The sequence below is a fragment of the Phyllobates terribilis genome, unplaced genomic scaffold (genome assembly GCF_046119375.1).
Source record: "Phyllobates terribilis strain yellow unplaced genomic scaffold, ASM4611937v1 Scaffold_11__3_contigs__length_659146591, whole genome shotgun sequence".
NCBI classification, from domain to species: Eukaryota; Metazoa; Chordata; class Amphibia; order Anura; family Dendrobatidae; genus Phyllobates; species Phyllobates terribilis.
Window position 1 is genome coordinate 414,282,441 of NW_027362771.1, and position 27,462 is coordinate 414,309,902.

A 27,462-nucleotide genomic window follows, 5' to 3' on the forward strand; every position below is an offset into this window, starting at 1 on the left:
TCCCGCTGTTCCACTCAGTAATGTTTTTTTTTTTTTTTCTTTTTTTTTGCTTTAAACCCGCCATATGGTTCCAGAGATATGGGCCCCTTTATTTAGTGATAATTTTTCATGGTCTTTACTAAGGGGTCAGTGCACACTGGGTAATAAAATAGATCAGCCTAAGGGTGCCCTCAGAGAATCTGTGAGCAAGACCTCCTTGATGAGGAACATACAAATTTGCACTAAATAAAAAGGTCCATATCTCTGGAGCTGTATGAAGGATTTAAAAAAATAACAACTGGCAACATTTGACCTGGTGAAAGACCCTCTTTAATTGGTTATTTCTAATAATTCACGTTATCACCTGTCAACAAGATACGGGATAATTTGCTGATCTCTGAGGGTCCGACCACTAGGACTCCCAGCAACCCTGAGATCAGGGCTCTTCCTGAATGGAGCAATGGAACTTTCAGAAATAGTGGCGCACAGCACTCGGCAGTTCCAGAGACAATGAATGGAGTGGAGACTGAACATGCACGCCTCCACTTCATTCAGGACTAAACTATAGATAGGGGATAACTTTATTTCTTTTTGGAGAAATAACCCTATGATGTCTGTGTAGAGAAAATGGCAGCATGCTCCGATGCAGCCCCTCTGAAGATTTTTCTCTGTTAAATTCATTTTTTTGTGCTTTTGGAGAAGCATTTGGCCCTAGATATATTAACTATTATAGAATAATTTTGCCTGGAACATATGAACTGAAAAGCTCACACAATTCTGGCCATCATCATGCTTTTACTTTCAGCCATTGCTTTGATACTCAAGGTTTGACTTGTTACACAGTATCTTTAAGAAACACTCTCGGCAAAATCTGTATTCCCTAAACCTTTCTAAATTTGTAGCGTAGTTGTATTAAAATACTTCCCCATTGCCATCTTCCTTGGTTTCCGGCGCCACTCCATTCCTTTTCTGGCTCGCATGACTTCAATTTCGATTTGCGGAATCACACCGGGGCTTCGGGGCTTATGTGTGAACCGGAAGTCACGTTTACATCGTAAGTCTATGGACCTGTTCATCACCAGGAATGGAAAAAATTTGTGGATTAATCCGCGCTGCCGAAGAATGATAGGAATACACTGTGGGCAGAATTATTAGGCAAGATGTATTTTAGGGGATTATTTTTATTATTGATCAACAACTATGTTCTCAATCAACCCAAAAGACTCATAAATATCCAAGCTTAATATTTTTGGAAGTTGGAGTGGGGTTTTTTAGATTTGGCTATTTTAGGAGGATATCTGTTTGTGCAGGTAACTATTACTGTGCAGAATTATTAGGCAACTTAATAAAAAACAAATATAATCCCATCTCACTTGTTTATTTTCACCAGGTAAACCAATATCAGTGCACAAAATTTAGAAATAAACATTTCTGACATGCAAAAACAAAAACCAAAAATATTAGTGATCAATATAGCCACCTTTCTTTATGATGACACTCAACAGCCTTCCATCCATAGATTATGTCAGTTGCTTGATGGGTTTTCGGTCAACATTGCGTGCAGCAGCCACCACAGCCTCCCAGACACTGTTCCGAGAGGTGTACTGTTTTCCCTCCCTGTAGATCTCACATTTTATGATGGACCACAGGTTCTCTATGGGGTTCAGATCAGGTGAACAAGGGGGCCATGTCATTATTTTTTCTTCTTTTAGACCTTTACTGGCCAGCCACGCTGTGGAGTAGTTGGATGCATGTGATGGAGCATTGTCCTGCATGAAAATCATCTTTTTCTTGAACGATACCGTCTTCTTCCTGTACCACTGCTTGAAGAAGTTGTCTTCCAGAAACTGGCAGTAGGTCTGGGAGTTGAGCTTTACTCCATCCTCAACCTGAAAAGGTCCCACAAGTTCATCTTTGATGATACCAGCCCATACCAGTACCCCACCTCCACCTTACTGGCATCTGAGTCTGAGTGGAGCTCTCTGCCCTTTATTGATCCAGCCTCTGGCCCATCCATCTGGCCCATCAAGAGTCACTCTCATTTCATCAGTCCATAAAACCTTTGAAAAATCAGTCTTAAGATATTTCTTGGCCCATTCTTGATGTTTTATCTTATGTTTCTTGTTCAAAGATGGTCGTTTTTCAGCCTTCCTTACCTTGGCCATGTCCCTGAGTATCGCACACCTTGTGCTTTTTGATACTCCAGTAATGTTGCAGCTCTGAAATATGGCAAAACTAGTGACAAATGGCAGCTTGGCAGCTTCACGCTTGATTTTCCTCAATTCATGGGCAGTTATTTTGCGCCTTTTTTTGCAACGCGCTTCTTGCGACCCTGTTGGCTATTTGCCATGAAACGCTTGATTGTTCGGTGATCACGCTTCAAAAGTTTGGAAATGTCAAGACTGCTGCATCCCTCTGCAAGACATCTCACAATATTGGACTTTTCAGAGCCCGTCAAATCTCTCTTCTGACCCATTTTGCCAAAGGAAAGGAAGTTGCCTAATAATTAAGCACACCTCATATAGGGTGTTAATGTCATTAGACAACACCCCTCCTCATTACAGAGATGCACATCACCAGATTTACTTAATTGGTAGTTGGCTCTCAAGCCTATGCAGCTTGGAGTAGGACAACATGTATAAAAAGTAACGAAGTGATCAAAATACGCATTTGCCTAATAATTCTGCACGAGCTGTACGTATGCAAGGAGCAGTATGTTTTGCGGTTTTATTATCTACGCATTTCGAAGTATAACACACTTATACCTGTTTTGGACAAAGGAAGAAGTGTGTTTTATGTCGAAACGCGTAGATAATAAAACTGCAGAACTACAGCGCCTTGCAAACGTATTCCTATCATTCTTCGGCAGCGCAGATTAATCCACAACATTTTTCCTTTCCTCGGGTCTGACGACCTGTGGATCTTCAGTAGTCGATTGCCTACTAAATGTTGTGATACACAACTTTATCAGGTAAGCACATTTGTAGCACCCCTAGGGCTCGGCTGCTACAGGGGTATTGCACCTCAAACCAGAGGTGTGATATTCCACTCCCGGGTAAGGATGGAGTGTGGACCAGGACTCGGTAGGCTGCATGCACCACACACACCCCATTTCCGAGGGACAGCTCAACGGTGCTCCCACAGAAGTGCAGGCACGACAGCTTCTGTCCCTGGCTGGAGTGGGGAGGGGGAGGAAAACCCAGTGGTGTAGGGGCAGATAGGGGTGGGTCTCTGGGCATAGGTAGGAGCCCATTGGTTGCTAGTCACCTGGGCTCACACATAGAGGGAGGTATATAAGGTGGGCACCATCTTAGGACAGTAGTCAGTCCAGTCAGGAGGAGAAAGAAGAAGTTGAGTCTGAAGAGAAGTGACAGGGAGCAGTGCTGCTGCATGGGCTCTGCTCCACGGGCAGGCCTTGTCAGGAGGCCGGGGCCTGAGAGAGAGAGAGAGAGAGGAGAAGGAACAGCAAAGGAAGTAAGAAAGGAAACGAGGAACTGGAACACAGAGAAAGGCCCAGAGACACGAAGGCAGAAGGAACCCCAAAGGCCCAGGAGATTGCGGGTGAAGGGTTGGCAGAGCAGGGTACCGGGACCCAAATTGGTGGAGGCAACAGATTCCTCAGCTAAGGACCGGAGGTTGTGACCACAACTTGGTGCGACCCCTCACTACATCCACCAGAAAAGCATACCACATAGGGTCAGGGAAACCGGAGATAGGTTTCGCCAAGAGAAGGCCCGAGGAAGCTGGACAAAGGTGGGTCACTGGTGAGGACGGCCAGAGAAGGGAAGAGAAGGGAGCCCTGTGCCACGCTCTGGAATTGCCTGGGAGTTGGTCGAGCCCCTTGCCTGGTGAACGCAGCACGGCTCAGGCGGTCCTTCATGTGCACAAGTGACCTGGATGAGAACTGTGAGTAAAGCATTGGAAACTGCAACCACACGTCTCTGTGTTTCATCGCCGCACCAGCACTATTAGTACTGGGACGCTTACACCATCACTCCCATCATCCACACTAGCTGCCCTGAGGCAATACTTCTCCCGTGGGGAGTAATCCCATACTTGGCTGCGCATACAACATCAGCCTCAGCGATCTGCAGCGCAGCGGCGGTCCCCACTGACCGCAATCCACGGGTGGCGTAGTCGGACATTTGTTATTGCACTAAGACTGCCACTGGTCTGACCGCCCTGGACACGGACCGGGTCACCGCCACGGAAGACTACAACCCCCAGCGATCCGGCTCCGGGTATTCCCTGCACAACACAGACCCAGGGGGCGCGTCACATCCAGTTCTTTATAATTCATTTACTGTCGGATAAGACCCTATTTGCGCTTGTTCCCCAGGTTCCTTACAATCACATGGGATGGCACTGGAATAGTCTCGGCTCTGACTATGGTTCCCAGACTTATCTTCTAACAATATTTCTCTGAAACACTGAAAAGTTTCAGAGAATAATAAACTAGGCTGCAAATTTGAGAACATCTAGCCCTCTATTTTTTACATGTCATATCACTTCTGTTATTTTGGCAATTTTTATATCACATGTGTTACAAGGCTCATTAAAGGGTTATTCCTAATAATTCAAGTTATCACCTTACCTAAAGCCAGTGTTTCCCAATGCGTTAGACTTTGTCATTGATCACAAATTACACATGACTCACTTGCCATAGACAACAATGCAATTCGCATGCGACTTATCTTCGATTAAGCCATTTTTTACGGCATTATCAAAACCCTAATTGTCGCATGACAGCAAGTCGCAAACAAGTTTCACTGATTTTTTTGGTCGTGCTAAATATGTCGCCATGTAGTCAAAGCCTATAGGGAATAATTACTGGAGATGAGTAAGTGCAAGAAAAAAATGCCCCTTTTACCTAGAAAGAACAGTGTGACGTCACAGCCATGGGAACCACACCTTGTGTAAATCCTGGCTTCTCGTCTGTGAATCGCCTACGTGCAGGAGATGTCTGCAAGTCTGTGTTCCTATTAAGCTTGTATGTAGGTAAACGTTTCCCACATACACCTACTACACAGGGGCTGGGACTTATCCCACTGTTTGTGTTTAGTTAAAAACTGGAATGACAATAAGCGCAACATGGTCTTATCCGGATTACAAAGGAAAGAGTAAAACGGGATTTGCTCACATGGGGGGTTGTGAAAGTCACAAGCCCTGTATTAATTTTTAAGCAAAGACGGCTGCTGCAGATACACCAAACAGATAGTAAGCAAACTTGGAGATCAAAGTTGATATAAAACCCACGCTGCCAAGGATCCAATGTACAATAGGAGACCAAATGCGGTATGGATGCGGTTTTATTTGTCAATGCGTTTCGAGATGATGATATCTCTTCATCAAGACAAAGCACAATGATCATTGTGCTATGTTCTGATGAAGAGGTATGATCATCTCGAAACGTGTTCACAATTCCGCATCCATACCGCATTTGGTCTCCTATTGTATATTGGATCCTCTGATAGACTGCACACAATAGAATTAAAGGGAATCTGTCAGCAGAATAACACCCCAAACTATGTATATGTACATGAAGCTCTTTCAAAGACAAGTCCAACAATACATTTACACTGCCCACCTGTTCCTTCAATTACTGAGAAATCAGTGTTTGAATTGATATGTAAATGAGGCTGAAAAGCTACTGTAGATCTGAAACCTCTGTCACTCCAGCTCTATTCCCCACTCAGCATCACCTCCTGCTTGATTGATGACAGCCTTTATGCTGTGTGACTTCAGGCAAAGCAGTCAGTCAAGCAGGAGGCACCGGCGCTGGGCGGGGAATAGAGCTGGAGTAACAGAGGCTTCAGATATACATACAGCTCTTTGACTTCATTTACATATCAAATCCAATCCTGATTTCTCAATAATGGAGGAACGGACTGGCCATGTAAAAGTTATTGCTGGACTTGTCTGTGAAAGAGCTACGTGTGCATATAAATAGTTTGAGGGTGAAATTCTGCTGACAGATTCCCTTAAAAAAAAGAAAAAAAAAGAAAAGAACCCTGTTTATTTTTATGAACGCTTTGCAGTTTTACATATTTATTAAAATGAGAACAACCCATTTAAATCTAATAAATAAGTAATGTAAAATCAATTTGTAACAATTAAGGAAATACATTTCCATCTACTGTGAAGAAAAAAAAAAGTCAGATATTTTAACAAACCAAATGAAAAAGTTTTAAAATAAACTGTCCCGCAGTGGAGATGTAAACCACCAGTACAGCATCCGACTTTCTCCAGCAGTCCTGTAGAGCATGAATGGAGCAGGGGTCGAGCATGAGCACTGCAACTTCATTCAGACAGGGTACATACAGGTGCAGCTCACTAAATTAGAATATCATCAAAAGGTTAATTTATTTCAGTTCTTCAATACAAAAAAGTGAAACTCATATATTATATAGAGTCCTTACAAACAGAGTGATCTATTTCAAGTGTTTATTTCTGTTAATGTTGATGATTATGGCTTACAGCCAATGGAAACACAAAGTCATTATCTCAGTAAATTAGAATAGTTTATAACTACAAATTGAAAAATTATTTTAAAATCCGAAATGTTGGCCTACTGAAATGTATGTTCAGTAATGCACTCAATACTTGGTCGGGGCTCCTTTAGCATCAATTATTGCATCAGTGTGGCGTGGCATGGAGGCAATCAGCCTGTGGCCCTGCTGAGGTGTTATGGAAGCCTAGGTTGCTTTGATAGCAGCCTTCAGCTCGTCTGCATTGTTGGGTCTGGTGTCTCTCATCTTCCTCTTGATAATACTCCATAGATTCTCTATGGGGTTAAGGTCAGGCGAGTTTGCTGGCCAATCAAGCACAGTGATACTGTTGTTTTTAAACCAGGTACTGGTACTTTTGGCAGTGTGGACAGGTGCCAAGTCCTGCTGGAGAATGAAATTTCCATTTCCAAAATGCTTGTCGGCAGAGGGAAGCATGAAGTGCTCTAAAATTTCCTGGTAGATGGCCGCGCTGACTTTGGTCTTGATAAAACACAGTGGATATATATATATGAGGGAGGTTAAGCTGAGACAGAAAATCCGTCAAGTCCTCTGGTGAATGGAGACAAATTGAACGTCCTTTGCATGTGACAAATAGAGCGAACAGAAATCCCCAGCGATAGGGAAGCTCCCGTTCCCTAAGGATGTCTGTGAGAGATTTTAAAGCAGATCTCATAGATAATGTCCTTCTGGATAGGACAGGTAGAATCAGTAGTTGCTGGCCTTTATTCATGGTTGCAGGGCTGTCTCTTGCTTTTAATAAGATCTCTTCTTTAGTTTTATAATAATGGATTCTGCAGATTACATCCCTGGGTTTATTGGGGTCTGGCTCCATGGGGTGAAGCGCTCTGTGTGCTCTGTCCAATTCAATTATTGATGAAGAAGGAGCTCCCAGTATTTTGTTAAATAGCTGATTCAGGGTGGTTGATAAATCTGACGCTGAGACTGATTCTGGAAGACCCCTGATTCTCAGGTTATTGCGTCTTCCCCGATTTTCCTCATCGTCCATATGCGATTGAATGTTTACTATATGTGCAGCGTGTAGACGTATTGTGTCCTGGAGAGCGGAGATTTCTGATGATGATTTTATCGTAGTTTGTTCCAGAGAGTCCACTCTAGTTGTCAAAGTAGTTACTTCTGATTGAAGTTTGGCAAACTCGATACTGTTGTTTTTAAACCAGGTATTGGTACTTTTGGCAGTGTGGACAGGTGCCAAGTCCTGCTGGAGAATTATATTTCCATCTCCAAAAAGCTTGTCGGCAGAGGGAAGCAAGAAGTGCTCTAAAATTTACTGGTAGACGGCTGCGCTGATTTTGGTCTTGCTAAAACACAGTGGACCTACACCAGCAGATGACATGGCTCCCCAAACCATCACTTATTGTGGAAACTTCACACTAGACCTCAAGCAGCTTGGATTGTGGCCTCTCCACTCTTCCTCCAGACCCTGGGACCTTGTGGAGTGTGTCAATGACTGCCTTCCGGACATCTGTCAAGTCAGCAGTCTTCCCCATGATTGTGGCGCCTACTGAAACAGACTAAGGGGCCTTTTTAAACGATTAGGAAGCCTTTGCAGGTGTTTTTTGTTAAATATTCTAATTTACTGAGATAATGACTTTTGTGTTTTCATTGGCTGTAAGCCATAATCATCAACATTAACAGAAATAAACAATTGAAATAGATCACCCCGTTTGTAATGACTCTATATAATATGAGTTTCACTTTTTGGATTGAAGAAATAAATTAACTTTTTGATGATATTCTAATTCTGACAATTGGTGTGGGTAGCGGTGATCGGATCCACAGACCTAGTAAGTTTCACCTATTCTGTGTAAATAAGTGACAATTTTTTGCTTCCAGAATACCCCTTTAAAGGGAACCTGTCACGTCCTAGTTGCTATGTACACTGCCCCCATAGAGTTGTTAGTGATGCAATGTGCATCATTAACAAGCTGTTTTTATGAAAATCGATGGTAGTATGCTGTTATATTGTTTTATATACTTTATCTTACCTGCTCGTATTCAGTCATAGGGGTGTGATTCTCACATTCAGTCATAGGCAGTCGCCGCGTTCAGTTAGTGCTGGCGCCGCCCATGACATTTGAATACTGCTCCCAGCAAGCGCCATGTATGAGGGGCGTATGCGCATTTGCACACGTCGGGCTGCTGGTCCAGTGCGTGCGCACACAGAGGCTGTGTGATTACACGCTGTGCGCACACGCTGCACCTGTGGGTCCTGGCGCGTGCGCAGTCAGTGTATCGTGCGGTCACCGCTGCAGTGTCACTGCGCATGCAGTAACTGTGAGGTACATTGACCGCGCACGTGACGGGAACCACAGGTGCAGAGTGTGCGCACAGCATGTAATCACACAGCCTCAGTGCGCACGCGCCGGACCAGTGACCCGACGTGTGCAAATGCGCATGCACCCCTCAAACATGGCGCTTGCTGGGAGCAGTATTCAAATGTCATGGACGGCGCCAGCACTAGCTGAACGCGGCAACCGCCCATGACTGAATGTGAGAATCACACCCCTATGACTGAATACAAGCAGGTAAGATAAAGTATATAAAACGATATAAGATTATATTACCACCGATTTTCATTAAAACAGCTTGTTAATGATGCACATTGCATCACTAACAACGCTATGGGGGCAGTGTACATAGCTACTAGGCTACTAGGACGTGACAGGTTCCCTTTAAGTCAATGCTATTAAGATGGATCATAATAATAATGACATTTGTGTATGGTGCCTGTTCACATTAGTGATTTTTCCTTCTTTGTTTTGTAGATAATTATACTTGGAGATGGCTTTCTTTGGAGTGGTACACTCTGGTGCCCATGTCCAGCCGTGTGCCCACTTACTCAGAGCTGGGATGCAGAGTAGCTCCTGTCGTAGCCTACACATGACCACCAGGTATGCTGCCAAGGAGTACTATGATGTAGTTGTCGTTGGAGGAGGTGCTGGCGGGATCACCATGAGTGCTCGTATGAAGAGAAAAGTTGGAGCTGGAAAAGTCGCTGTCATTGAGCCAAGTGAGGTACTAGGACTCTGTGCTAATTCAGTGCAGACCTTTATGTCTGCCATGAAGCAAAATGCCGTACACGATTACTCACAGTGTTACCTTGTTTAGGTTCACTACTACCAGCCCATGTGGACGCTTGTTGGCGGTGGAGCAAAGCAGCTGGCCAGCTCGGCAAGATCTACTTCAAGCTTAATCCCATCTGGTGTCAAATGGATCAAATCAGAAGTAAAAGGGTTTGATCCTGACAAAAACTGTATCCGTATCAATGATGGAAAAGAGGTGAATATAATGTTCTGAATGAAGAATGAATTTACCACCTTTTGTGGACACTTTTTTTTTATTTAAATGCATGTATTTGGGGCTAAAAATCATTTTTGCAATTGGGTTTCATTAAAACATTTTCACCATTTGGCTTTTACAGACTCTTTGTTTCCTGCACATTCAACTTTAATCTAGGTTGTGGTGATAAATCAGCTGAAAGGTGGTCAGAAAAAGACAGATAAAGGAGAGCTACAAACTCTTCATTAGACTGTCATAGCTTGACTGATGGGTTCTCAGTTAACTCATTCTGCAGCCAGCAATAGACAGTAAAATACAGAGGCTACACAAGGCAAATGGTGCACATTTTTACTGAAGCCAAGTTGCAAAAATTATTTTTAGCCCAAAATATATGTATAAATTTTTTTAAAAAAAGTTGTCCCCCAAAGGTGGACAACCCTTTTAAGAATGTAGCATTACCAAAATTGTGTGACTAAATTTTATTGATGTCAGGGAGAAAGAAGCATAGAAAACTTAACATTCATTTCCTTGTATTAAAGGGGTACTCCAGGGAAATATTTTTTTTCTGCTCTGTCCCTGCTCTCATAAACTATAGAGATGAGATGCCCAGTGCACTTCTATTATCTTTATAACCCTCATAACTCAGCAGCTGCTCCTCACTGCTCCCCCCTCTCGTCCGACGAGAATGTCACACAGCAGTGTTCAGCTCCCCCCTGTGAGTAACAGCCAGCCTGAGAAGAGGGGGCATGGCCACAGAGAAGCAGCTATTCATTTCATCTCCCCGGAGTACCCCTGTAATGTAAGGAGTCATTGTGCTGGGCAGACAAGTTCCTACTCATATATTGTAGCTCATTCTGCCTGGTGACATAGTGAAAGAAATGGCTGGAACAAAGTATTTGTCAGGATAGCCAGTACTTCACTGATCTACTCACATTTATGTCCTAAGTGGAGTGTGACTTAATTTTCTGGTGATTGGGTTAAAGCAGAGGCCCCGAACCTGTGGTTCACAGACCCCTGATATGTGGCTCAAGGCTTTCTGAGAATACAGAGCATCTGCTGTAACCGCACCCCCGATCCTGATTGGCACTCCCTCTGCATTGTGGCCAGCTGTCAGTCAGGGCCAGGGGTGCAGTTACAGCAGCCGCTCTGTATACTCAGAGCCTTGACTAATCCGGCGGCGCCCCCTCCTCCATCACTGAAACCAAATTCTGGGGAGGAGAATAAAGTTCACTTCCTCCCCGCTGCATTCAGGTGTGTGCAAGCGCCAGGCAGCAAAATAACGTTGTTAACCTGCAGATTAGCCGCATTATTTCTGGTGACCGGTTCCTTTTAAACTCATGTTAGATAGTAGTCAGTAGTCAGCTGCCATCATTAACAGTGATTTTGATTAACCTGGTATAAAGTTTAGCTGTTCTAGAAGGATTTTGTCACGCAGTGTGAGGGAAAGACTAAGTGCACAACGACAGGTAGAGGGGGGGGGGGGGCCTAAACCCTAGGGAAAGGGGGAGTGGAGACCCCTAGGCAGATCTGACAATCACCCTGACTCCCCTAACGTCCTTAAATAGGTTCTGTACCTATCGCCGAGCAGGAAACCTAATCCCTGACTGCCCCTAGCGATAGGCCCTAGATAGGGAGGGGACAGGGTGAGCACTAGACAGCCCCCACTGCAGCTAAAGACAAACAGGTAAACAGACAAGGGAAATAGCTTGAGAAGGCACCAGAGAGATCACGCCAACTATCCTCCAAGGGAGCTCCAGGAAGACATTAGCCGACTACTAGTACTTCAAACCTAGACAGAGGAAAATAGAGCTATCACCGGCGACTCTCTGGAGAGACTGAAGGTATTTAAACATCTAGCAAGGGTGTGTCAATCAGCAGCAGAAGGTGGAGGTCACTGCTAGGTCCTAGAGGGAGAAGAATATCACTACACTACAGAGATGAAAAGATCAAGAAGGTGCTTGCAGAGCCAAGCGCAATGACCTTCTACAGTTGGATCCAGAACGACTGTCTGTCACATCTGACACACCCGTGACAGATTTTCCTGACAGTTTCTTAGTTGCATCTTACAGCAAAAGCTATGGTCCGTAAACGGCTTACAACACAGCAAAGGCATATCATTGTTAAAATTTATCAATCAGTAGAACAGTACAAAAAAATTTCCAAGGCATTAGATATATCGTGATACAGTGTGAAGACTATCATCATGAAATGGCTTAAATTTGGCACAACAGTGACATTACCTAGAAGTGGACGATCCTCAAAAATGGATGAAAAGAGAAGAAAATTGGTACAGGAAGCTACCAAGAGGCCTGTAGCAACATTAAAGGAGCTGCAGGAATTTCTAGCAAGTACTGGTTGTTTACTGCATGTAACAACAATCTCCTGTATTCTTCATATGTCTGTCTTGTGGGTTAGGGTAGCAAAATGGGAACTCTTTCTTATAAAAAAGACACCCAAGCCTGGCTATGTTTTACAAAACCTACATCAAGTCTGCCAAAAGCATGTGGTGTTGTGTTATGGTCGTATTACACCAAGGTTGAAATTTTTGGCCCTAATTCCCATTGGTATGTTTAGTGCAAAACCAACACTGTGCATCACCAAAAGAACACCATACACACAATGAAGCACAGTGGAGGTAGCATAATGCTTTGGTGCTGTTTTTTGGCAGCTGGAACTGCTTTAGTCAAGGTGGAAGGATTTATGAACATTTCCAAGTATCATTAAATTTTACTACAAAACCTGCCTCTGCCAAAAAGCTGAAGATGAAGAGGTATTTCTCCTTTCAACATGACAACTACCCTAAGCATACCTTCAAATCAAATAAAGAATGGGTTTGACGGCAGAAAATTATAGTTTTTGAATGACCCAACTAGAGCCTAGACTTGACTCCAATTGAAAATCTGTGTGTTGACCTGAAGAGGGTGCTATACACGATATGACAGTGTGAGCAATGATTACCAATTCTAGATGTTCCATGCTGATAGACTCCTATCCAAAAAGATTAAATGCTGTCATAAATTCAAAGGATACTTCAATCAAGTATTAACTTGTGCATATTTATGCAACCACATTATTTTAGTTGCATAAAATTACTATTGTACAGATTATGGGTGACATTAAAGGTGGAATAAGTTCTGAAATGATTCTTCTTGGTATGTTTTCTACATAAAAAAAAAAACCTGGCATGCTAACAGTGGTGCACATGCTTATCGTCCCGTGATCTTTGTGTACTTCCCTGCAGCAATGACATGCATGTGCATTACATGGTCACTGCAAACAATCCCTGGCCTCAGTAATCTTGTGCTGTATGGGCAGGCACCACTGCTGAGGCCACTGATTGACTAAAACCATCATATGGAGAATCTGTACATCAGCACTGCAGGAAAATGAGCAAAGACATGTGGAAGCAAGAGAGCGGGAGCGCTGGAGTGGCAGGTGATTTAATGGGTGAGGACTAGTTGTTTTTTTTATTTTATCATATTCTCTGTTCACAGACTATATTAAAAAAAATCCTGTACAACTATATTTATTAATAGCTAGGATCCACAGCCATTGATAAGAGTTCTGTGTCACTGTGCAGCCTGGATACTAGGAGCAACAGCCGGTATATTTACAGGCAGACATGTGAAGACTGCGCTGCACGTTCCAGTCTTTTTTACGGTGTTTTAAACTATTTACAGAGCATGTGGTTGAACATAGAGGGCTGGATTAACCCCTTCACGCCGCAGCCAATTTCCGTTTTTGCCTTTGTTTTTTCCTCCCTCTCTTCCCAGAGCCATAACTCCCTTCTTTTTTATTTTTTTCTGTCCACATATATGTGTGAGGGCTTGTTTTTTGCAGGGCGAGTTGTACTTTTGAATGACCCCATTCATTTTACCACAGTGTACTGGAAAACGGGGAAAAAATTCCAAGTGCAGTGAAATTGTGAAGAAAAAAAAAAAAAAATTCTGACATTTGTTTTTTGGAAATTGTTTTCACAGTGTACATTTTGTGGTAAAAATTACCTCACAATATGATTCTCCTCATTATCATAATTATTTTTGTGGTAAAAAAAAAAAATCTGAAGTTTGCAAAAAAAAAAATAATTTTGGAGGTTGTGTTGCCATTTTCCGAGACCCATAACATTTATATTTTTCGGCCGATTGAGCTGTGGGACGGCTTATTTTTTGTGGGGCGAGACAACATTTTTATTGATACCATTTTGGGATAGATGTGACTTTTTGATCGCTTGTTACAGCATTTTTTGTGGAATTGTGGCAACCAAAAAAACCTTAATTTTTACGTTCTTGAATTTTGTCTGTTTATGGTGTTTACCAATCAGGTTAATTGTTTTATATTTTAATAGATCGGACATTTCTGAATGCGGCGATACCACATATGTGTATTTTTTTTAACTTTTTTTATATCTTCTCAATAGTGGGGAGAGGGGGATTATTTGATCTTTTAGTTTTTTTTCCTATTATTTAAAACATTTTTTTTATTTTTCACTGTTACTATTAGCCCCCTTAGGTGAGTTGAAGATGCGATCTTCTGATTGCTTGTGCTATATACAGCGATGCCACAGTATCGCTGCATATAGCAGACATCATAGTCTCCTTTGAAGTCTGGCCACAGGCAGGGTTTCAAAGGAGCTCAGTAATGACAGGCATGGGGGTCATCAGCAGACCCCCGGCTGTCATGACAACCCATCAGCAACCTGCGATCACATCACTGGTACGCCGATGGGCGGAGTTAATGACACGCACATGTCATTAAATGCCGCTGCATGTTTAATGCCGCTGTCAGAGATTGAGAGCTGCATTTAACAAGTTAACAATAGCAGGCGGAAGTCTGCTCCACCCGTGAGAGGCAGGTCCTGGCTGTAATACACAGCTATCACCTGCCGGGCATGGGGCGCGCTCTCTGTGGGAGTCTGCTCCATATACCCGCTTCTGACATGCACCATACATATATGGCGGATGTTGCGAAGGGGTTAATTAGGAAGACTGGATTGTCTTACCTGTGCGGGTATGAGTAGTATCTTAAAGGATTTGTATAAGATGGCTTGTTTCTTCCTTTGACAACGTCACCACTGTCCACAGTCTTTGACCGGTATTGCAGCTCAGCCCATGTAATTTGAATGAGTGGCTCCTTAGCTCTGGTCCTCGCAGTCACTATTAGGTACTAGAAGTGAGGTCTCAACATTTCACACCGTAATCACAAATAATTTCCAATTCCACATTTCGTAAAGGGAACTTGTCACATCTCAAAACATTAGTAACCTGCAGATAACGGGTTAATCTTCAGGTTAATAGCGTTTTAAAGCTGCCTGGCTTCTGACCTGAACTTCCGGCTACTGGAAGGAGATGAACTTTTTTCCTCCCGGCAGCCTCTGGCTTTTAGTCGTAGAGGCGCGGCTTTAGTTACTGGTCAGTACATAGTGAGTGACGGCTACAACCATGCCCCAGCACTGACTGACAGCCAGCTCTGTACTGATGCACTGCTGGGCCAGCTGTCAGTCAGTGTCGGGGTGTAGGTACAGCTGTCCCTCACTATGTACTGCGCGGTAACTGAAGCCGCGCCTCTACAACTAAAAGCCAGAGGCTGCCAGGAGGTATAAAGTTCATCTCCTCCCAGTAGCCGGGCATTCAGTGCAGTGGCCATGCAGCTTTTGAACATTATTAACTGGCAGATTAACCCCAAATCTGCAGGTTAATAGCCTCTTGATGTGACTGGTTCCCTTTACATACAAAACATAGAGAATATATTTGGTGTTAGCATTTAATTTTATGAAGATCTGTTGGACACCACTTGTGTGAACAAGATAATGTTAAGGCCTCCATACAGATTAGACTAAAGTCAGCCGAACCTGCCAATATTGAAGGGATTGATTGACAGTCAAACACATACACAGTATATGGGCCTCCCAACTCTTCCCCCCCCAGTTGATGTTGGGGGAGATAAGATTCAGGCAGTTTAAATGTTAATGTCCAATCCTATTGTTATTCAGGAGACAAATCGCTGGTCACAGAAATGTTTGTCAGCAACTTTCTCCACATTCCCGCCTGAAAACACATGAACGCTTTCCAGGGACCAACATTCATGTGTATGCAGGAGACTGGAGAGAGAGCTGGCAGTCGAATGAGCGCTCAGCCATCAGCTATCACATAAGGAACACTTCAAGAGTAATGCAGTACACATGTAAATCATAAAAATAATATATACTCATATATGGTAATCAGTACCCATCTATGTATAAGGAGAAGTCTCCAGGATTAAAGTGCATGTGTAGATTACATTAAATAGTGACCCATTGGGGAAAAAATGCATAAATGAACAGACAGAAGAAAAAACCGACAAGAGATCAATAGTAATGGTGTAAAATACTAGATATTTGATTTGATCAAGAATTTAAGTATACAAGGGTAGGAAAAACAACCAAAGAAAAGCGAGCGCACAATCCAGGTGGCAAATAGATCTAAAACCATACAAGTAGATAATCCTCAATAAATAAATTGATAAGCCAATTAAATACATAAATGAATAAATAAATAGTTGTTGGGTTACAGGACAGATGCCAGACCTACCTATTGATCTATCCCTTTCTTTAAAGATCCCCTATAATTAATCTTTTTTTTTTTTTTTTTTTTTTTGTTCTGACTACTAAATGCCTCTTGCAGTCTTATGGCTTGTCCGATTGTTCAGCTGGCCGCTATCTCTCTGGGCTCTCCCATACACAGGAGTGCTGGCTCTGCTGATCTATGGCAGCAGCTAATCTCAGGGAGACCAAAAGGATCATCAGTCTGAAATCAAACATGCCAGATCCTTATCTCCCCTGACAATAAATTGTCTGGGCTCCCCCTTACACATTAGAGTGTCGCCCGAGCCCATCGTTATGGGCAGGTTCGGCTAACAGTATAATGTGTATGGGGGACTTTGGGCTACATTTACACAGGCTGATCATCGTACCTGGAAACGCTAATTTCCTATAGTCTTCCTCATGAGCAGGCTGCCAGTCACCTGATGAACAAGCCCCTGTTTGCTGGGTCAGGGGACTCTGCAAATACATTTGACATACGGTACATTCACTGCGGTGTTAAAGGGTGATTGCAGGTTTTAAAGTGATGGATTATCTTTAGGATTTGCCGTTACTCTCTGGGACTTCCAGTGAAACGGAGCATGAAGGGGACACAATACAGGTGTAGTGCTGCGCTCCCTTCTATGTTCTCTCTGCGTAGTGGTGCCCCTGCCACAGAACTGCAGCGTGGCCCCATTCCAGTTGATAGGGCTGGTGGCAGGTCCTTGCACAGCCAGGGAACTGCAGGGGGAGTAACAGGCCGACCCTAGAGCACCTTCTCCTTCATTCTGGAGATTGGTGAGGATACCAAGGGTCATACACACACGGATCATAAAGTGATGGCATATTTGAACAGAGACATATACAGTGTAGTTATGAAGTTACTTAAAGGGGTTTTCCCACAAGCAAAAGTTCATTTTAATCAATAGATCTTAGAATAATAATAAGTTCCACAATTGAATGTATTTAAATAAAATGTTCCTTAGTAGACTAAGAATAAGTAGGAAAAAAGAGAAAAGCAGAAGTAGCATGAAGAAAAGAGGTAGGGGGTAAGGGAAGGCAATGGAGAAGGGCGTTCAAAGGTGGGGCCCAAAAAGTACGGGCTCAGTTTTCACCGATAAGAGCCAAATAGTCAGCAGAGGATCTAAATTCCAGCCAATAAAACCAAGTTTTGTAGAAACAGTTATAGGAATTATTAATCATAGAAGTGAGTTCCTCCATTAACATCACCTCATTCATTTTAGAAATGAGGGAGATTGTCGGAGCCTTTGTATGTAGATTATTTTAATATATCAGCTATAAAATAGGGTTTAAATAAGATTAGTTACATTCGTAAAGCTCTTATATTTCAGAATGCAACTGATGATTACATAGTGATGTACCATTTCAGCAGTTCATCTTATTAACACACTGCACTTTGCAGTATGGGCACAAGTTTGTTGCAGGTACTTGGCATTGGCAGGATCAATAGTTTTCTAATTTTTTGCTTTCCTTTTTACAGATCAGCTATAAATATTTGATTATTGCTCTTGGTCTCAAATTGCAGTATGAAAAGGTAAAGTATTAATTATATTTATTGTGTATGAATGTACATGCTGAAGTGACTAATAAGTGATCAACTGATATTCTGTCATTTTGTTTGATATAAAGTGAATGGTAATAGATATTACTGCACGTAGGAACAAAAATGTAAAAACGGTGTTCACATACTATCCAGATTTACTAGCAGTACTGTAGGGACAGGTTATTGTACTATGGAAAAGTCTTTACACCCAGTCAAAATTCCGTATAGGTAGTATATGACCCAGAAATCCTCGTAACCGTCTTAGTCCCCCAACCTTCTGCGTCACCAGCATTGACACTTTTGGTAAAACAAGCATAGATACAGTTATATCACGGTACGGTGCACATGAAATGAAAAAAAAAAATCTAACCTATATGGGTCAGACAGCAAACACCAACAGGAGATGAAAGTTAGGGCCCATTTAGGAATGCTCGTTGTCCAATGATCAAAAAATGCTTGTTTGTTGGGTGGGGTGATTTTTAGGGTCTATAAGACGCCCCCATTACTAACCCCGTAATAAGTTTTTTTAAATAAAGACACGGCCAGAATAAAGTCTTTTATCTAAATAAAAATCAACACGGTTTTACTCATGTATCACTTTATACTCACCTAACACCTAATCCCTGAAGCCCTCGTCTCCTGTAAAAAAGCAAAAATAAAAAACAATAATATCCCTCACCTGTCCGCCTTCATGATGTAATCCTCAGTGTCCCACGACCATCTGGGTCACTACTACAGCAGCCAAATCAGCAATCACTGATGTGACTGTTATAGAAGACAGCACTGTATACACTGACAGGAGTGTAATCACTCCTGTCAGTGTATAGCGCTGAGCTGCAGGATTGAGGTAACTTGAGTTCAAACAGCTGTTGATCAGCTGAGAGCTCCGGCGACCTGACTTACTGCATCAGTGTTGCATGGGACAATTCTCACGCAGCACCTATGCCATTAGTGAGGGCACCGGAGGTTACAGCTGGTCTTTAGCTGTTTGAACTCCGGCAATTCAGCTCTATACACTGCCGGGAGCGATCACTCTCCCCGTCAATGTATCGCCGGCTGCCATGTGATCGGATCACCGTGGGACATCGGAAAGACGGCGGACAGGTGAATATAAGGTGTTTTTATTTTATTTAAAAACTTTTATTTATTTTTTTTTTTTTACACAGTGCACAGGCGCCAGCTGAGGAGACTACTTCTCCCCTCAGCTGTGCCAGCTCCTGCTATTGTCAGCCTGAGTGGCCGTCGGATGATGGGAGGAGTAGTCTCCCGCGGGCAGCTCTTTGTGCATTTTTGCCGCGTTTTTTGACTCATTGACTTGAATTCAGTCAAATACGCAGCAAACATCCGCAGCAAATACGCAAATATTTTTATACCTGCGTTTTTGCTGCGAATTTTACTGACTCAAAGTCAATGGGTGAAAAACATTGCATAAACGCACAAAGAATTGACATGCTGCAGATTTAAAAGCAATGACAATCCTAACAGGAAAATTCCTGATCATGTGCAGAGCACTTCAGGATTGTCATTGCATTAGCTGGCACAAGAATTACCTAGCATGTTTTGGCCCATTTCCGAGCGGAAAAAAACGCTGCGAAAATGCACCAAAAACGCGTAGTATGCACATAGCCTTAAGGAAACTTAAAAATGGTCGTTATTGGCAGCAGATGGTCCTGTGTAATCTGGTTAAGTGCACACTGTGTCTTTGCACTTAGTCATATATAAAGATTGATTCCTCAGTGATTATGCACCAGGAATAAGCTGGTTAGGCTAGGGACACACAGGGTTTATGGTCGTTTTCGGGCCCATACGCTTTGGAGGTATATAGCCGACAGTGATCACAGTCAGTAGAGTATGGATGCCTCAGCATCCATCCACTATAGGTCCCCACTCACTAGCTAGGGTGTTTTTATTACAAAGGGCCCCTAAAGTGGACAGATGGCTAGGTATCCATCCTGACTGTGGACACTGTAGGCCTTATACCTTTTGAGCATATGGGTCCAACAGTGGCCATTATTGCAGTGTGCATGCAAGGAGGAAAGAAGGAAGGTGTATATATGGCACCAATAACCCACAAATAAAGAGATGCTTGCAAAAATTAGAAAAAATACCTTTATTTATACAATTAAAATACACAGGGAAGACCTAAAAACATTAAAACAAAAAGTAGGGGGAATACTTTTTGTAATGGAAACAATCTCCCAAACAGCCTATTACATGATAGATAAATAAACCAGGGTTGCTTTGGTTAGAGCCAGATGTGAGATATGCAAAAAATTATGATTTTACAAAGGGTTATTTGTGACTTGTAGGATTGCTGCTTGTAATAGGTGGCGCTAAAGAGTTCAAGTCCTCTTTTTCTCTGAAGAGGCAATTTGCATATTAAATTTCTCAGAGGAGCATTGCACAGCGAATAAGCCTCCTTACCTTGGCATGCCAGAGCCGGTATGTCACTCTCCACAAGGAGAAACGTTACCCCTTATAATTTTTACAAAATTTACAAGGCAGCAACATTGAATTACATAAAAGGCAGTAACTTTCAATCACTAAACATACAAGAATGCATATACACAGAAAAATATCCTAGCTAAATATGCCTAGTGAGGTATAAATGCAATAATAGAAAGAAAAATATATATACCAAAAGGCAGGGTCAGATTATAGATGGACATGTAACCCACCAGATATGCAACCCAAGAGAAAATTAAGGAGGGAGAAGGTGTGATACAAAAAAATACCTCATACCTTTTCCCTCCTTCATTTTCTCTTGGGTTGCATTTCCCTATGCTGTAATACACACTACACCTACCTCTTACTGACATACCATTTCTAACTCTTTTTTTTTTTTACATAACTTGTCTATATATTCCCACACCCATATAATCAACCCCAGATAGATACATTGTGCTCGCATCTAAATAGCTGGTCATGAAGTTTTCTCTCATATGATCAAGGTTATAAAATTCATTACAAAATCTTCAGTTTTACTTAAATTTAGATGATGCAAAAATAATAATAATAATCTTTATTTATATAGCGCCAACATATTCCGCAGCGCTTAACAATTCACAGGTTCATGTACAACAGTCATAAGTGACATCGCTAAAGATAATACAATAATTACAGCAAAAATAATGGCAACCCTGCTCGTAAGAGCTTACAATCTAAAATGAGGTGGGGGTGACAGAACGAACAATGGCTTATTTACAAGGATGGTCCAGCCATCTTGAGGGGATGAGGGATAGATAAAGGCTGCATGAGCTCATCACCAGCCAGTATCTGTAGTGCTTTTTGGTTCGGTGGAGACTTATGTTTGGAGAAATAAGGGATGGGCTATAAGAATATAAAAGGACTTTGATTAGGGAAGGTGATAGGCTGCCCTAAACAGATGTGTTTTTAGGGAGCGCCTAAAACTGTGTGAGTTGTGGTTCATCCTAATTTCTTGGGGTAGAGCATTCCAAAGAATAGGTGCAGCTCGGGAGAAGTCTTGAAGCCGGGAGTGGGAGGTACGGATTAGTGCGGATGTTAGTCGAACGTCGCTTGCAGAGCGTAGAAAACGGGTAGGCCGATAAACAGAGATGAGGGAAGAGATGTAGGGGGGTGCCACACTGTGGAGAGCTTTGTGGGTGAGAACAAGCAATTTAAATCGGATCCTATAATTCATGGGCAGCCAGTGCAATGACTGGCACAGAGCAGAAGCGTCTGAGTAACGATTAGCCAGATAGATGACCCTGGCTGCAGCATTGAGGATGGACTGGAGGGGGGAAAGTCGAGTGAGGGGGAGGCCAATTAATAGAGAGTTACAGTAGTCAAGGCGGGAGTGGATCAGGGCAACAGTGAGGGTTTTTGTTGTTTCCAAGGTGAGAAATGAATCAAAAATGAATACACCCCACATCAAAGCTACTAAACTACTACATCTAGTATTTTATATAACCTCCATGATTTTTACGTACAGCACCAATTCTCCTAGGCATGAAATGAGCAAGTTGGTGACATATTGCAACATCTATTTTCATTGAAGAACGACCTCTTTTAGAGGCTGGATGCTGGACGGAGAGTGATACTCATCTTGTCTCTTCAGAATTCCCCATAGGTCTTTGGTTGGGTTCAGGAGACATAATTGGCCACTGAATGACTTTCACCTTGTCCTCTTCAGAAATGCAACAATGATCTTAGATGTGTGTTTTGGGACATTATCATGTTGGAAAAGTGCACGTCTACCAAGGGCACGGGTTGATGGTAGCATCTTCTCTATCAATATAGATGTAGGCACCATGTAGTCCCAGTAGTCTTCATATTTTTCAGCATGGGCCCTGGCAACTTGTAGTGTGGCTTTTTTTGTGCATGAGCTTTAGGAGAGGCTTCCTTCATGGGCAACACCAATGCATGCCATTCCTTTGCAGTGTACGCTGTATTGTGTCACAGGAAATACTCACTCCGGTTTGGCTTTCTCCTTCTGTAGAAGAGGCCATACTGGTTCCCTGACCTGAGGGGAGGCCGACATGACAGAGTTAGGGCGGGAAGTTAGGACGGGGTAGGGTTATGTTGTCTGAGGGGTTAAGTGATGTTGGAGGTTGGCTGTGGGTCAAGCAGGGGGAGGAGGGAGCCATGGGGGGTGGTGACCTTTTAAATAGTGGGGTCATGTGATAGCTGGCCACCATTAAGGCCCCGTCACACTTAGCGACGCTACAGCGATCCCGACAACGATACGACCTGTCAGGGATCGATACGACCTGTCAGGGATCGTTGCTGCGTCGCTATGTGGTCGCTGGTGAGATGTCAAACAGTCAGATCTTTCCAACGATGCATCAGCGATGCAGCGACCAGTGACGATCTGTATAACGATGCACGCCTATGTGTTTCTGTGTCTGAGTCGTCAACAAGGTCGTTGGTAAAGTGTCAAACACACCGATGCATGCTACCCAGCGGGGCTTCAACGATCAAAGAAATGTCCAGATCATTCTGACACGACCAGCGATCTCACAGCAGGGGCCTGGTCGCTGCTAAGTGTCAAATGTAGCGAGATCGCTACTGAGGTCGCTGTTGCGTCACAAAACTTGTGACTCAGCAGCGATCTCGCTAGCGATCTCGCTTAGTGTGACGGGGGCTTTAGAGAAGGCCAATGACCCAGAGCAGATCTCCCACTCACCCTCCCTTTTTGTGAATACATTTGTCAACAAGGAAGATCATAATGGAAGAATTTAAGGGATTTTGAGTTGGTTTTTGTTAATTCTGAGGATTTATTGTGTTAAGTTTATTTTTCATAGCAGCATGGCATGGTGGGGGGGTCCTCAAAGTTGGTGGTCCTGGATAATGGCGGTTCACTGGGAAGGGGGAAAATCTCATGAGGTTTCTGGCTCCCCCTAATGGAGTTGAGTGGAAAGTGGTCTTAATATCCCAAGGGAGGGATTGCACGGGCCTGCGGCTTATGGTTGGACACAATAGACAGGTTATTCTATGTGCCTCTGAGCTGGTGCTTATCAGCTAGAGGCAAATTATGACCTGGGAGGGGACAAAAATGGGAATATGTGGAATGTTTTTTGTCCATCAAGTTTTTGGGGCTTCGAGGACCACCCACCTCTTTTGTTTATTTGTTTAAATGTTAATAAACGACTGCTGTGCCATGTAAAATCCAATTGGAGTTTTGTATTTTGTTTTAGTTATCAGGGTATGGGGGTATGATTAGGAATGGCCAAGGTTAATTTTGGGCAGTCAAATGACTTACTATTACCCATGTCAAGCTAACTGCCGTGCACTTGCATGTCAATTATCTTCAGCAAGGAGTCATTATAGTATTCTAAGGGTATGTGCACACGGTGCGGATTTGCAGCGTCCAGATGTTACAGCGTAGTGGATGGGATTTCTAGAAATCCCATGCCCACTATGCGTTTTTGTGCACCTGCGGAAACTGACACAAGGTGCATTTTTCAGATCGGCAGCATGTCTATTTCTCTTGCGGAAACACATGCGGATTTTCCCCATAAACTGGCCTTAGATGAGAAAAATCTGCATGTGTAAAAGCTGTATGTGTGTTTTGTGTGCATTTCCGCAGCGGAAATGCACACAAAAACGCTACATGATGATCAATAAAGTTTGTTTTAAAAAAAACTATTCTCTCATTTCTACATGAGGACATGAAAACCGCATGCGGCAAAACCGCATCAAATAACGCATGCGGCAAATCCGCATGTAAAAACCACAAGTAACCTAATTTGCATATTAGGTGCAGAAATGGTGCAGAAATTCTGCAGCGTCAAAACTGCAGCAAATCCGCACCGTGTGAACATACCCTAAGCAGGGGTAGGATTCAGATTTTTCACAACCGGTTCCTTACTCAGCGTGAGGGATCTCTGCAGTGTAGTGCGCTGTGCAAAATTGTTTGCGTATTTGGTGAGTTTTTTACCTCCGTATTTGTAAGTCAAAACCAGGAGTGGGTGATAAATACTGAAGTGGTGACGTGTTTCTATTATACTTTTCCTCTGATTGTTCCTCTCCTAGTTTGGCTTACAAATACTGATGTAAAATACTGACCAAATACTGAATGTGTGCACATGGTCTAAGGCTATGTTCCCACAATGAGCTATTGGTGAAATTTTGACGCTGCGGATTTTCACTACATCAAAAAAGCGTCTTACCGCTGCAGCAGGGTGGATGGGATTCATGGAAATCTCCTGTCCACTGGGCTTTTTTTTTTTTTTTTTTTTTTTTTTTTTTTTTTTTTTTTTTAACTCCGTGTAAACTGACCTGCGGTGCTTGAGTCAAACCCGCAACATGTTCATTTCACTTGCTGGATGAGTTTTATGTGCAGATTTCCCACAAAGACTTGCATTAGATGGGGAAAATCTGCAGGTAAGAAACTCTCATGAGCACATTACTATATCAATAAAGCCAAATACCAGGAAGTATCCAAAACAAAGCAGCTTTATTTAAAATATGACACCCCAACAAAAGACAAAAAACACAGCTTCAAGGACACAGTAAAAAAGCAAGTAAAAAAACGCACTCAAAAAGGCAAGTAGCCAAATTTACTTAAGTGCAGAAATGGTGCAGAAAATCTTCTTAAATACCACATTCCCCAGTGGACATACAAATAAGATACCTGCCTCCCATACCGGCGCCTCTCCAGCGATGTCTGCTCGGAGTCTCCTGAAGCTTGTGTGACATTGTTATGATACAGGAACACTGCAGCTAATCAAGCGTTTGACCACGACTGTATGCTCATACAACAATTGTATTAATTATTGTTCTGTGCACAGAGTACTTGTTGGACTGTCTAAAAAGGTTGTTAAATGACCAATGATTGGTTTGTATATAACCAGCCAATGGTTGTTTACCGACTGCAGTCGACAGGTGTAAATGCTTATTTGGTATTTGAGATTTTTTTTCTTGTGCTGCAGAACATTTCTTGTTTGTCCAGCTATTACATTATCTGTCCACTAGGTGGTACTGTTCGCTGTGTTATGTTTTTTTATTTATTGTAGTTGCTATGGCCGGGGTCACACCTGTGTATATCCTCTCATACAAGAGATTCCGGCCGATATGTAACTCACACTCTGATCAGAGTTTGATCATAATGTGATCCCAATCTCTCGGATGAGGAGAAGATAGAGATATAAATTTCTCCATTTTGTCAGTGCGCTGAAATCAGACTGCACTGAGATGTCATCCGAGTGCAGTCCGATGTTTTCCATAGAGTTATTGACTTGCATGAGCGAGTGCTATCCAATGTCGGATCAAACTTGTGCACGCTGCAATTTATTTTTCCAGACAGTCTGTCGGAGGAAAGAATCGGACATGTACGCAGCCCCATAGAATAACATTTGTCCAAGTGCAATCTGATGTTTTGTCGGATCACACTTGGACCAATAACACAGTCGTCTGCATGAGCCCATATATAGCGAAATTAATTCCACAGCACTTTACAGACGTCATCATGTCTTATCATATCTTATTAATCTTTATAGTTTTCTTGTGGTATTCATTACCGTTTTTTGCTCCAAATTCTTCAACGTGGTGCACGCATTACATGAATTTTGCACAATGTGAAAAAATGGTCCTTATCTTTGTCTTCAACCATTTTTGCGTCCTTTTAGTGCAAAAACTCGTACCTTTTACATAAAGTCACAATTGGGGCGGGTGGGGTCCTAGTTTATATTGGTGACAAATTTAGCACATTTTTGAAGTCACCAAATGATGAATCAGCCGAAGACATCCGGAAATCATAAACTCCAGCGACTATGGTGAACATAAAAAGGTACAAAAATAAAAAAAACGAATAAATTCTAGACAAATACAGGCACAAATCTGGCAAACGGCTTTTTCAGTCGGAGGCTGTGTGCGCAAATCTATGACAAATGTCAATGTTCGCTATGACACAAATTACTCCAGCAGGGGCTGGAGTAGGATTTGTGGCGAGGTGCACACAGAGCACCACTGGCCTGATTGATGAAGAGACGTGCACCTCTTTATGAGTCAGGAACGTCTGGCTCCAGCACGGCCCCTCATCATGACCGGTGTGAACAACGCCAACCTTGATGCATCAGGCTTTGTGTTTTTTCCTAAGTTTTTGAATGGAAACTCCCAAGATTTTCAGGAGTTGTGAGTTTTTTTAGGAGGATTTGGAGAGTTTCTGCTCAGTGACTACATGAACACGGAGGTTCTGCTCCGTTTCCTCTCAGAAAACACAGCAAAAAGACTCAAGTTTTTGGAGAGTTTTGAATTATTGTGGAGGATTTGAAGAGTTTACCTTCAGTTTCTGCTCGAAAAACTTTGTGCACATAGCCTTATTGTGTCAGCTGTACCTTTTTCTTGTTTTGCTGGTAGGCATTGATGGCAGGAATGGGATAGATAGAATTCGGGCTACGCAGACCAGCCGCTGGTAAATCTGCCTTTTGTCTGTTTTGCATTTTCTCTTTTGTACTGACTTTACCATCTCTTATTTTATTGCATAGGTGAAAGGACTTCCAGAAGGATTTAACTATCCCAAAATTGGTTCCAACTACTCTGTAAAAACTGTTGAGAAAACCTGGAAAGCTCTGCAAGATTTCAAAAAGGGGAACGCCATATTTACCTTCCCCAACACCCCAGTGAAATGTGCAGGCGCCCCACAGAAGATCATGTATTTAGCAGAGGAGTATCTGAGAAAAGTAAGCGCAGAACACTCCATTTATGTGACATTATAATCATTATTAATATCATTTATATGCTGTTCTTATCATATCTGCCTGATACTCTAACATAGTTAGTAAGGCTCCCATAAAATAATAAGGTCTGACATATTGACTGTTCATTAGACCAGTTTTGTACATTACAGAATGTTGGATATTATTTTTTTGCATCACTTGGCTAAAACTTGCCGTTTACTGTATTATTATTGACAGCTAATCATAAGAGTAACCTGAAAGGTAGATGAAGGCGGCACTCCAGCAAGCGATGTACTTAGGAAAAGCTTTTATTACTTCATAACACAATTAAGACATGGAGTCAGGGAAGCGGGAATCCTTTAGGACGACGGCCGTTTTGCATCGGGCTGGTGCTTCAATGGGTCCAATCATAAA

General features: G+C 42.6%; 1 protein-coding gene across 1 annotated transcript in view; it reads left to right on the plus strand.

The window, feature by feature from the left end:
• SQOR (sulfide quinone oxidoreductase) overlaps positions 1 to 27,462 on the plus strand; it is a 78,936-nt gene that overhangs the window by 36,518 nt on the left and 14,956 nt on the right. Inside the window, exons 2-5 of the mRNA XM_073653089.1 lie at positions 9,275 to 9,524; positions 9,618 to 9,788; positions 17,846 to 17,899; positions 26,857 to 27,051. Of these exons, the coding sequence (XP_073509190.1) occupies positions 9,291 to 9,524; positions 9,618 to 9,788; positions 17,846 to 17,899; positions 26,857 to 27,051 (654 nt within the window). The 5' untranslated portion in view covers positions 9,275 to 9,290. The remainder of the gene's footprint in view (positions 1 to 9,274; positions 9,525 to 9,617; positions 9,789 to 17,845; positions 17,900 to 26,856; positions 27,052 to 27,462) is intronic.